Source organism: Sinohyriopsis cumingii, chromosome 16, assembly GCF_028554795.1.
Source record: "Sinohyriopsis cumingii isolate HCF-2022 chromosome 16, ASM2855479v2, whole genome shotgun sequence".
Lineage (NCBI taxonomy): Eukaryota > Metazoa > Mollusca > Bivalvia > Unionida > Unionidae > Sinohyriopsis > Sinohyriopsis cumingii.
The window spans coordinates 74,242,288-74,255,254 of NC_142976.1; the positions used below are offsets into that span (position 1 = coordinate 74,242,288).

The 12,967-nt window shown below is 40.2% G+C and overlaps 2 protein-coding genes across 2 annotated transcripts; both read right to left on the reverse strand.

The window, feature by feature from the left end:
- Positions 1 to 4,873: 4,873 nt before the first annotated feature.
- On the reverse strand, positions 4,874 to 5,970 carry LOC149780792 (uncharacterized). Its single transcript, XM_089936414.1, has one exon. The coding sequence runs from the start codon at positions 5,741 to 5,743 to the stop codon at positions 4,874 to 4,876; it is 870 nt and encodes a 289-aa protein (XP_089792540.1). The 5' UTR covers positions 5,744 to 5,970.
- A 165-nt stretch (positions 5,971 to 6,135) lies between these two features.
- LOC149780793 (uncharacterized) lies at positions 6,136 to 6,918 on the reverse strand. Its single transcript, XM_089936232.1, has one exon. It carries the CDS (start codon positions 6,916 to 6,918, stop codon positions 6,136 to 6,138), a length of 783 nt encoding a protein of 260 aa, XP_089792358.1.
- Between the last annotated feature and the right edge of the window lie 6,049 nt (positions 6,919 to 12,967).

The window sequence follows — 12,967 nt, forward strand, 5'->3', positions numbered from 1 at the left end:
ATGATCTAGGTAATATAACTATTGGACTTTAGGGGGATGTTTTCCATCACGTCCGCGCTTTTCGTATAAGAACCCACAGTATTCGTCGTTCAAACCATTCTACAGAGAATAAAAAAGAAGATGGCTTCAAACCAACTTGATAAAATGAAAACATTGCAAGATGTCCTGGACAATTTGGGTATGATGGAGCAAATGTTAGTTAGGCTAAACGAGGATCACTATTCTTATAGTCCCCATCGAGTGAAGATGGAGATCAACAATTTAAGAAAAGTAAAGGACATGATCAGTGCTCTGATGAAAGAAATAAAGGAGGAGAAGGAGGATGAAGAGGAAAGGATAAGGATGAGAGAATCGAACGATATAATTGAAATAGAAGAAGAAAATGAGAAGAGGAAGAAAGAAGAGGAGGAGAAGCAGAAAGAAGAGAAAAAGAAGAAAAAGGAGGAAGAAAAGAAGAGAAAAAGTGTAGGACAGAAAATAAGAAGCTGGTGGAGAAATAGAAGAAATTAGAAGAAGAAGAAAACCAAAGGCCCTTTTCAGGGCCACTCCAATCTCTCGAAAAGAGATAGACTTTCAATTGCCTACCCCTTTTTTATTTTTTTTATTTTTTTTAAAATAGGGTCCCGACCCTGTTCCATTTTCCCTTGTCACTCAACAGTCCCAAACTCTAATTCCCATGTTCAATTCCCCTTGGCGCTCAACAGTCCCACGATTTATTCCCCATGTTAAATTCCCCTTGTCGCCAGGGTACAAACTTTTTTCTCTAATGTTAAATTTTCCATTGTCGCCAGGGCACAACCCCCCTATTTTAACATTAAAGTCCCATTGTCGCTAGGGTATCCCCATTCACTACTAATGTAAATGATCAGACTGGACTCTCTTTGGTTGTTCTTTCTGCTTCCTCCATATGGCTTGTTCGTCCGAACATCATTTGCGGACCAGTCAGATGTATGATGCAGCTTGACAAAGTTTGATATGTGTGAACTTGTTTAGACCTTTCTCACATATTAATTTGTAATTACTGTGTTTGATCAATAATATTGGGAAAACAACTATGGTCTATGTTTATGGGTTGAATTTGCCCAATTTAGTTTATGTGGTACATACCTCATTATTGATTTGTCTCATCAATGTAAACATCATCTATATAATGTTCCATTGTTTGGGATTGTAAAATATAACATTAGCTCTAATGATTTTTTTACAGACTGCAACAATGATCTAACGTTACTTGAACAGTTTGTGTAACTTCATCGGCATCATTAAAATGTCTTTTCTAACAAAGAGAAAGAAGCCCACATTTTCATTGTGTCAAAAAATATATTAATTTTCTTTAAAAAAGTTATAATCCAAAATAGCATGAAAAAGTTGGGTATGCTTACACTATGAAATATGGAAATATTAAAGTATTACATGCAAGACATACAGTTTAAATCGGAAGATGAATTGCTTTTATTCCATTTTATAAAGGAAGCTCAAATGTAATTTGCTGCTATTGAGAATTATATTCAGAACTGCTTTTTTTAATGTGAACCATATTGTGGCAGAAGAAAAGTCACAGTTGGAAACACCCACTTTTCTGTTGCAACGTATGTGGTGTACTCCACTGGAGGCAAACCATGAAACCAATCAAATGTATGTGGTTTCCTACATATGAGGTTATTTCTATGCATAATATCCACCTAAGTACAAATAGATTATAGGACGAATGTTGTATATACCATGTTTGGATAGCTTATGCAAAACACAAAGCAAACAACATGTGCAGAATGTAAATTGAGGTACTTTATTAGCCAGATTAAGACATGCGCACAGCGTGCGCAATTACGATTTATTTAGAGCAAACTTGACTGCTGAATCTTCATGTTTGAATGATTTCATTTTTTAGTGTAGATTATAATACATGAGATCAACGTTTGTGTATCTTAATATCAATACTCACTTAAATATGCTAATTTTTAAAAATTAAATATAGTACAGAACAAAATAGTTAAAGAGAATGTAAAATTGTTTTTTAAAAACAAACAGAATAACAATTTTATAATGTCGTCAAATCTCTGGTATACTTTAATTTATCTGTATTGCTCTTTACACGTTTAATTCTAGTTTTTAAGTCCATGACAAACTCTCTCACTCTCTCTCTCTCTCATAGTTTAATATAGCTTTATGTACGACTAAACCTACAAGTAGGATATTACATTAATGAAGCTGCATAATTTATTTCGAATCCTCTTGCCATTTTGGCAATAAATTATTTCAACTAAAAATCTATATGAATGGTAACTTCACTATGGATGAGATTGAATTAGATAAAGATTAGAACCAATCATGCACTGTGTAAAATAAACAAATACTTTATGTGTGCTTTAAACAAAGACTGCAAAAACTACATCTTACGGACAAAGGTAGTGTTACAAAAATGATAATGTTGCAACTAAACTAGTCATGCAATAGAACTTTTAAAAAAAACAAAAAGGAAAATGGTAATCTTACAAATAACATATCCATTTAACAGAACTTCCAGCTAATTCTACGAAATAAAAGTACTATACTTGCACTAAAGACCGGACTATAACCCATCTTCGCTAGCTACTGCTCCGATGTGGTAACCTATCTACAGATCAACATACCAAACCTTGGCTAGCGTGGATGGACTATAACTTGGTTTTACAAAATAAAAAATACAATAACAGAACTGACTACAAGATATAATGCGAATACCTGCGGCTAGCAGACATGTAAAAACAGATGACAAAATTTCTTGAATATTAAAGGAATAAAATGGCGACAGCAGAGAAACTTCATGTTTGCAAAACAAACTAGACTAGTTCAGTAACATTTCCAGAAGCAGCAACAAATAGAATGAGCTTTATAAGTACTAGTAGTTTATAACTTAAGCGCTATGACGTCGTATATTTTCGGGCAAACACACAAAAACAAAAAATAAAACATTTCTGAAGCAGTATAATGGTTTTGCACCAACTATAGAATAACACAAAAACTCAGAACTAACAAATGGAATTAAACACCAGACTTGGAGGACAATTGGTGAAGTGAACACAAAATGATTTTAGATATTTTACACATTGTATGCAGTACCCACAGGGAAGGGGATTACTCGCAATCCAGGTTTCATCTACTAACTTTTTTAAAAAAAATGAAAAACTAAAAAATTCCCAAGAGTTCGTCTAACAGATTACTATGTTAGGTAAACATACTCTATTTGTTATGCATGTTAACGGACAAAAATCAATGTTTAAACAATAGCTAACGGTATCTTAAAAGAAATACAAGGCTACAACTGGAGGAAGAGAATGGAAAATATAAAAGGACATTCACATAGGTAAATCCAGGACAACACGAAACTGCGATTAGAAAATGCTACAAATAAGAACCTCTTTATAGACGTGATTATAGCGTCCGCCCCGGATTTGTACAAATAAGTGTTACAACTCAGTCCCTGTACATGGCCCATTCGACACACCGTAGAATCCAACGTTGAAACCCATCAAGGACATGTACTGTTAAACATGTTGTAATGAGGGAGGTTTCCGTCATAATTCTATGCATGCATATTCTATTAGTACATGCTGCATATCTCTTTTCTGCATTCTATTTTTTCATTTTTAATGTGTGTAAGATTATGTTCGAGACTGCATCTTTACATCTGTCAATATTTCTTTCTAAATTTGATATGCGTGATACTGGAATACTGCCATTTTATATCTTAAAATTTCAAGTACTTATTTTCAATATCACACACATCAACATTCTACACTGTATTATTCCATTTCTAAGTCTACTCGCTGCATTCTGACAGTTTATTTAAATACATATTAATCACCATAACGGTAAAAATGCATAATACTGTAGAAGTTACAATTTAGCCCAAAGTTACAACTCAGACGTTAACATAATGCAATGCAAGAGTGAAAGTTCACAAATAAAATGATAGCATAATGCAAGTTGCAATATTGTAATCAACGCCATCTGTTGTCGTAATGATCCATTATGACAACAGATGGAGCTGTTAGATTGATCACTGAAGAGGAAGAACTGTCCTGGGTGCAACATGTATTGCAGATTCTAAGCATGGAAGACATACCTACTGAACCCCATTCCACCAACAAACATTGGTTATCTTACCCTACAACGCAATATCCGTCCATTTACCCATCAACCCATCGAGAGCACTCTTATTTAATATTTATCGTTCTAGCATATTCAGTCCTACTATGCTGGCATAATGGCATAAACTTTCTTTAAAACTTGTTTATTTATTTATTTATTTATTTATTTATCCACCAACAAAGCATTGGTTAAGGTGCCGTATCTCGAGAGAGAGAGAGAGAGAGAGAGAGAGAGAGATTTATAAGTTCAAGGAATGGGGAGAGCGTTGAACTTACACAACCGGAGATTATGCTGGAACTACTGGTGCACGGCAAGTGGTTTCTTCTCAATGCTTCAAATGTAGAAAAAAAAACAATCATTGAAATAAATAAAAATAAAAAACTCTCTAGAAGATAGAGGCAATTATACTGTCTGATTGTTTAAAAATAATACGTTCCTGTCGAGACACTGCAGATCGGATCTGTAGTTTAGTCATCCATGATTAAATGTGCATTATACCCGATACACGTCATTATTTTCATTAGGTTATCACGGCGCCCCTGTTGTCATAATGGGACATTAATCTATATTGCATCTTGCGTCTTGTCAATCCGGAATAAGCTGGCCCGATCCGAAATAAACCGATTTGATCCTGAATAAACCGGTTTAATCCAAATTCCGGAATAACTAGTTTGATCCGGAATAAACTGGTTTGACTCGAAATGAACTTTGTGTGCAAACTTAACTGAAACCCCAAAAGAAATTAGAGGTTGGAGTGACGTTCAGAACATCTAATATATCGTTTGAAAGCATCTGATTTCCATCGCCCTAATTGACGAATCTGACTATCGGACAAGCCCTGCTCAGCAGCAGTTGTTGCTGCTCCGATTCTAAAGCTATGACTCTTGAAGCATTTTGGATCAAATCTGCAGAACTGCAGAGCGAGTTTTAGCTTTGCATTGAATTCTGCCCGAGTTATAGGTGTGTTTAAAAGATACATAAATATTGGGCCTGGACCAGTAACTCGCTTTTGGATGTATCGCTGGAGATTTGAGACCGGACACACTGCAGTATTATTGTTTTTTTTTTTAATTTTTAAAGTGAACGTCTGACCCTGACTGTGTTTGAAGGTGTTAAATATCAGAGTGATGGAATGGTGATCAAGAGCCAACTGATCAATGTGCAACAGATTAGGGTTATGGAGGCTAAGGGACTGCACTGTGATCTCCCCAATTCTCAGGAAGGCATGGACTGCCAAGGAAAACATAGCTCGAAATAGAAGCTGTTTGTACCAAGAAGTTATAGTGCAAGTTGTAGCGTGGATAAGTTTTTCTAACATACACTTATCAATTGGCAATCTCACATCACAAGAAACTTTATTTCTGTGGCATGCTTTCAGCAGTTTCTGTATTAGAAAAGAGTTTGTAGGGTCTGCATAATTATTGATTTTGTGTACAAACCCAATGGCATGTACATATAAGGATATTGTTGCTGAGGCATAGTACTTGTTAACCAGATAAGAGATGAAAAGTGCCAAATTAGCCTGAGAGACTGGGATTGAGGTTTCCAAGGTATATTCTGCAGTGAAAGCTCGATATAAGTTCCAGCTGCGTCGGTAGGCTGCTTTTGACATTCGTGTCAATGTACTATCCAGTAGCGTATCAAGTGTGTTTGTTAGTGAATCAAGTTGGGAAGTGCCGGTATTGACACTGGTTCTGGGTCCGCATGTGAAGCCAAGGTCCGGAATCTGTGCACCTGCAATCGAGAAAGAGCATCAGCCAGAACATTTTTCTTTCCCGGGATGTGACAGGTTTGAAATAGTATGTTGTATATGAGGCATGCAAGGACCAGGTCTCTAACAAGGTACATAATGGAAGGGTTTTTTGAGGTTTACTTATTTACAATATCAACCAATGCCTTGTTGTCAGTGTGAAAGTAAATGCAATTGTTTGCAAGTTGAGGGGCCCAAATTTTTATGGCTAGAACAATTGGATATAGCTCAAGGACTGTGATATCTAGCGCACGTCATTCTTTATTCCACGTGCCATAGAACCATTTGCTGCCTAGTACACCGCCATAGCCAACTGTGTTTGATGCATCAGTGTGCAAATGAATGGCATCAGAGTCCAGCCAGCGATCAGGGAGGAATAAAGATTTACCATTAAATTCTGTTAGGAATGTGTACCACAGCTGCAGATCAGCCCGAACATCCCTCGTAAGGCGTATGAAGTGATGTGGTTTTGACACACCCACTGTCAGATCAATCAACCTTCTCAAGAAAGCTCTGCCTGGCAGGACAACTGTACATGCGAAATTGAGTGCACCAATTATGGATTGGAGATTATGGCGCGTCATTTTTGTTTTTTGTAGGCAGAGTGTTATCAGACTGTAGCAGTTCTGGAGTTTATTTATGGGAAGTCTTACCTCCATCTTGATTGTATCTAGTTCATAGCCCAAAAAGGTCAATGTTGTACTGGGAAGAAATGTTTTTTCCTCAGACATGGGAACCCCAATATCTGCACAAAGAATTAAGAATTGGTCTGATTTCTCCTTACAGGTGTGATAGTTTGATTCCAACAGAAGAAAGTCATCTAAAACATGTACCATGTGACCAATGCCCAATTTGTGTCCTGCCACCCATTGTAATGCAGTGCTTAAATATTCAAAGATTTTACAACTGGAGCTACAGCCCATGGGAAGGCACTTGTCATAATAATATAGGTCATTCCAAGAGAAGCCAAACATATGATACTGAGTCGGGCAGAGTGGAACAATTCTGAAGGCACTAGCTATGTCAGTTTTTGCCATAACACAACAGTAGTGAATGGGGTCACCCTACGGACAATGGGAATTAGCATTACAGGGACCCCTGGGTCACTCTACGGACAATGGAAATTTAACATGGCGAAAAATCGTGGGTCAATCTACGGACAAGGGGAATTTAACATGGGAATAAATCGTGGGTCACTCTACGGACAAGGGGAATTTAACATGGGAATAAATCGTGGGTCACTCTACGGACAAGGGGAATTTAACATGGGATTTTTTTAAATTTTAAAAAAAATTTTTTTTAAAAAAGGGGTAGGCAATTCAAAAGGCTATCTCTTTTCGAGAAATATGGCTGGCCCTGAAAAGGGCCTTTGGGTTTATGTTAATATGCCCTTAACATAAAGGGCATCTGCAACATCTTCTTCTTCTTCTTAGGCTTCGTCGAATGGTAGGTCCATAAACTAAAACTCTTTTCAGGCATCCTTGCCTCTCCACGTAAATTCTACGTATCCATAGGCTCGTGTCGGTCCTGTTGACAACGGTCCACTTGGATCGGACATACATGAGCATGTCCGTCCTGAACATCATCGTTGACACAAGGGTTGAAGATTCAACGTCTGTCCACATGTTGAGGCTCTTAGAATAGGTGAATCAATGCAGTGAACGGCGCTTATTTATAGGGGCGGAAAGGATTGAAACGGATTGAGTTCATTTACCAATCCGAACACGCGTTACAGAATTCAGTCAGCTCGCATCCAATCCGAAGAGAGCAGTCTGTGACGTCACGTAGTCAATATAGATTCGCTAGCACTTGTGTGCAGTCAATCTATGCGACAGTGATTCAACATGACGGAAACTCAGAAAACGATCCAGTGGGGTGCACCAGCAGGGGAGACTGCCCAAGGGAACCCGGACTTACTTTCAGAAGAGGTGAATTGGGATTTTGTGGATTTTCTCTCCTCGCAAGAATTTGTTCCGGAACCTTCGTTACTTTCTTCATTACCGCAAGTGGAGAATTTTAGACAGAGACAGAAAGAAGAATTGGAGAAATTTATACAACGACAAAAGGAAGCGGAACAGACTTTTCTCCTACAGCAACAGCAACAAGAAGAAGAGGTAAGAAAAAAACAACAGCAACAACAGCAAGAAGAAGTAGCAGCAAAGAAACAAGAGGGTGAAAATCAAACGGTCACGATACTGTTAGACATTTTAGCGGAGTTAAGAAGTCTGAAACAAATGTATCAGACTTCTTTATCACGACCGAAGAGAATACGACCTTCCCGAGCCAAACATGTCAACCCTGTGACTAAGCCTACCGTACCACCCTTAGTGATTTCAACCCAATCATCATCATCATCAACATTACGCAGTCCAGAAGTAGGCCTTGGCCGTGGCAAAGGCTTAAGGCAGTTAAAATTGATTGCTTAAACTCACCCCTACACCATGAAGAAAAAAAGGCCCTTTTCAGGGCCACCCACATTTCTCGAAAAGAAATACAATTTCAATTTGCCAATAACTCACAAAAAAACTCACCCATGTTACCCTTTTAATACGTGTCTGTGTATGAGTGCGTGAGTGTAGCTTCTTATTTTAAAATCACAACTCAAAGACACTTACCTTATATCATTCATTTATTCTTTTCTCCATTTTTTACAATCCAATTCACAATTTATAACACAACACTTTAATGAAAAGTTCATTAATTTCTTCTTTTCTCCTTGTTTAGTCTCTCGGTTTTTTGAATTTCTTCACCGTCACACTCTTTTCCTCTTCTTCCTCCTCGCTTTCTTCCCTTCTTCTTTTTTTCTCCTGTTTCTTTTTCTTCACCTGTCTTCTTTCTTCCTCAGAAGAATCCCTCTCTTCCTCAGAAGAATCCCTCTCTTCCTCTGAAGAATCCCTCTCTTCTTCTGAAGAATTCCTCTTTTCTTCTGACTCCTCTTGTTTCTTTTTTGGGCAATCTGGAGACCAATGTCCTTTTTCTTTACAATAATAACAGGTATCTTGACTTTTGTCTTTTCTAGCCCCTTTTTTTCTTTTTTGACGGTCTGGACACTCTGAAGACCAATGCCCTTTCTTCTGACAGATATAGCAAGTATCTTGACTTTTATCTCTAAAGGAAGGAGAGTAGTCCGTAGGCTGGTCTGAAGAGAATTTTCTAATGACCCCTCGCAAAGCTCTGACGAAACGTTCCATCTGGTCAGTCTCTTCCATCGTTGTGCTCGGCTCGAGAGTGAAATGAATAGTGAAAGGACAAGACACACACCCTTTTATATACGCTGGTCTGCCATGACTATAAAGTAGTTTATGGTGTTTGAACTTGAGTCATTTGACTTTTTGCTTTCAAGATGAAACGATCCCATTCATTCGAGAAGAAAGAAGAAGAAAGTAAGAGGCAGAAACGTGATCTATCGCCTCGTACCAGGGCTGAGATCTTGGCACAAATTCATGCCAGTGATTTTGAAGAGGACATGAGTGAACCAGAATCCGAACCCTCTAAACCAAGTTCATCACCCTTAGTTAACCCTGAAAATTACTATTCCATTCGAGAGACGGAAAAGCGCTCCTCTAGAAAATTTAGAACCACGGCTTACAAATACACGGTGAAGTTTAAAGATTTCAAGGCTGAAGTGCCGTTAGAGAAAGCAGAAGGGTTCATCACCGAGGTGTGGGATTCTTTGCTCACTGCACTCAAGCGACAATGTCAACCCAAAGAAGACGATCGCTTGAGACTTTCCATACAACACGACGGTTTGAAATCCCCTGTTTGGATCGAGTTTAGCACCCCTGCAGAATTAACTGCTTCCAAAGTCATGGACAAGATTCAACACGTACAACAATCTAATGATCAGTTTGACATCACCGATGGTAAAGCCACACTGGACATGACCCACGTCTCTCCTCCTCAAGGGACAGGACGCAAAAAGATGTTATTGGTGGACGACCTTCGCAACACCAAAACGAGTCTCGTCCGAATTAACAACCCTCATGACCAGATGTGTTTAGCCCGTGCCATCGTGGTGGGACGAACCTATGCCAACAAGAACGACACGGTAGAATGGAAAAGAACCTGGGACACTATTCAACGTTCCGGCCGAGCCAAACAACGAAACGAAGCAGAACTCCTGTTACAACAAGCCGGACTGCCCAAAGACACACCTTGTGGCATTCCCGAGATGCAAAAATTGCAAGATGTCCTAGCTCCACGATACACCTTGAAAGTGCACCCTCAAGAAATGCGCGGGCCTCTATTGTTTCGAGGCCAAGATTTTAAGGACGGAAAATACATTCACCTTTATCATCACGATGACCATTTCGATACCATTACCAGTATCACTGGATTCCTGGGATATGTTTATTATTGTGAGAAATGTGACTATGGTTATAATAATCGAGAGCAACACAAACATTGTGGATGGAAATGCTCAGGATGTTTGGCCTCTCCACCCTGTCTGAGCGAAGAACCAGTGCCTTGTTCCACTTGTCTGCGCACGTTTGTCAGCCCTACCTGTTACCAACAACATCTGAAGACGCAAGGTTCACAGAAGAAATGCGCTTGTCAACTGCTGAGATTGTGCCCTACGTGTGGACAAGGCATACGTACCAATAGTACCAAGGCACACGTATGTCGAGGAAAGAAAAAATGTCACATTTGTCACCACATCGTGGACTTGGAACACGAATGTTACGTGCAGAAATACCAACCCCCACCAGAGAAAGAGGACGGTCACAAGAAGAAAGGCAATTTCATCTTTTTCGATTTCGAATGCATGCAAGAGACTGGCATTCACATTCCTAATTTCTGCGTGGCTCATCGAGCGTGCGAGAAGTGCATTCAAGAACCTATCTTCAGTCATTGCCCTCACTGCAGCAAGATTCCTGGAGGACGTGAAAAAATCTTTCGGGGACCAAAGACGCTAGACGATTTTGCACAATGGGTCTTAGACCCCATCGACAAGACGTGGAGCCAAGAGGACATCGAACGTTACGGAGATTGTCATCGTCATGCCACGGTGATGGCTCACAATTTCTCCGGATACGATGGACAGTTTCTTTTGAGGTACTATACGGAACAAGGCACCGAGCGTCCTAAAGTGACTTTGAACGGAGCCAAAATCATTTTCATGCAAGTGGGACAAGTACAGTTTAAAGATTCGATGAGTTACTTGGCCATGCCATTGAGTCGAATGCCTAAAACGTTTGGAATGACAGAAATGGCTAAAGGGTACTTTCCACACTTTTTCAATACGGAAGCCAATCAACATGCCGTTCTACCCCATTTACCCGAGGCTCACTATTACGACCCCGACAACATGCGTACCGAACAACGAGAAGCTTTCTACGCTTGGTACCAGGCTCACGCCTCGGACCCTTTCGACTTTCAGGAAGAAATGCTAAAGTATTGTCGTTCCGACGTGGACATTTTACGGCGTTGCTGTGGAAAATTTCGAGAACTGTTCATGGAACACGGAGGGGTCGATCCTTTGAAAGAAGCTTGCACCATTGCCAAAGCGTGTTCCTTAGTGTACCGCCAACGATTCATGCCTGAAAACACCGTGGCTGTCATCAGTCCCCAATCGACCCACTATGTCAAGCGTCAATACTCGGTCAAAGCCCTACGTTGGTTACATTACTTGTGCGACAAGGAAGACAAATGGATTCAGCATGCCCGCAACGGAGGAGGCGAAAAGACCATCGGAACGTATTCGGTCGATGGCTGGGACTTAGAAAACCCCAAGATCGTGTACGAGTTTAACGGTTGCTTATTTCACGGATGTCCCGTCTGTTACCCTGACCGTGGCACTAAAAATCAGTTTTTGCAACGAACCATGGAAGACTTGTACCAGGACACTTGTCAGCGACGCCTAAAGTTAGAACAGCAAGGATACCAAGTGGTGGAAATGTGGGAACACGAGTACGATCACCGTATGAAAACCGATCCCGAGTTTAAACGCCTCGTGGAAAGTTACCAGTTCATGGACCCGCTGAACCCGAGGGATAGTTTGTACGGAGGAAGGACCAATGCCACCTGTTTGCTGTACCAAGCCGACGAAAAGAAAGGAGAAGAAATCAAATACTTGGACGTGTGTTCGTTGTATCCCTACGTGTGCAAATATTGTCGCTTTCCTGTAGGGCACCCGCAATTGTTGACGGAACACATCGACCTGAAAAACATTCGACAATACGAAGGCTTGATCAAGTGTAAAGTTTTGCCTCCCACGAACCTATACCATCCCGTCTTACCTCACCATTGTCAAGGCAAACTGATGTTTCCCTTGTGCCGTACTTGTGCCGAAACGTGCAACCAAGACCAGCCTTGTCATCACAGCCAGGAAGAACGGGCCTTGACGGGAACCTGGGTCAGCGTAGAATTGTTCAAAGCTCTGGACATGGGATACGAACTGTTAGAAGTGTACGAGATTTGCCACTTTCCCAAGACACAACAATACCACAAGGGTGACCCTACTCAGAAAGGCATTTTCGCCGACTACGTGGATGCCTTTTTAAAACTGAAACAAGAAGCCAGCGGCTATCCTTCCTGGTGTCACACTCCCGAAGACCAAATAAAATTCAAAGAGAAATATTACGAACAAGAAGGCATCACTTTAGACCACATCGAGAAAAACGAAGGCAGGCGATCGTTTGCCAAAGTGATGTTAAATTGCTTGTGGGGTAAAATGGCACAACGACCGTGTTTACCCAAGACGGAATATTTGACAGAACCTTCCCGCTACTTCCAGATGATTCACGACAAAACCAAATACATGAAACACGTGGACGTCGTTCGAGAGAATTTGATCTTGGTCAATTACGAAGAAGATCTGGACTTTGTACAAGACGACCCTTTCGGAAATGTCATCATTGCGGCTTACGTGACAGCCCATGCTCGCTTAAAATTGTACGAAGCTTTAGAACTGTTAGAAGAACGCGTCCTGTACTTTGACACGGACAGTTGCATTTACGTCCATCACCCGATTCAACATCACCCTAACATCGAAGGAGACCGTTTAGGAGCCTGGACAGACGAGCATCCCGACGACAAGATTCTAAGTTTCGTCAGTGGCGGTCCCAAAAATTACGGCTACGAATA

Excerpts from the sequence above, each read along its gene's own strand:
- LOC149780793 (XM_089936232.1), bottom strand. The coding sequence starts at position 6,918 with ATGGCAAAAACTGACATAGCTAGTGCCTTCAGAATTGTTCCACTCTGC.
- LOC149780792 (XM_089936414.1), bottom strand. The coding sequence starts at position 5,743 with ATGTCAAAAGCAGCCTACCGACGCAGCTGGAACTTATATCGAGCTTTC.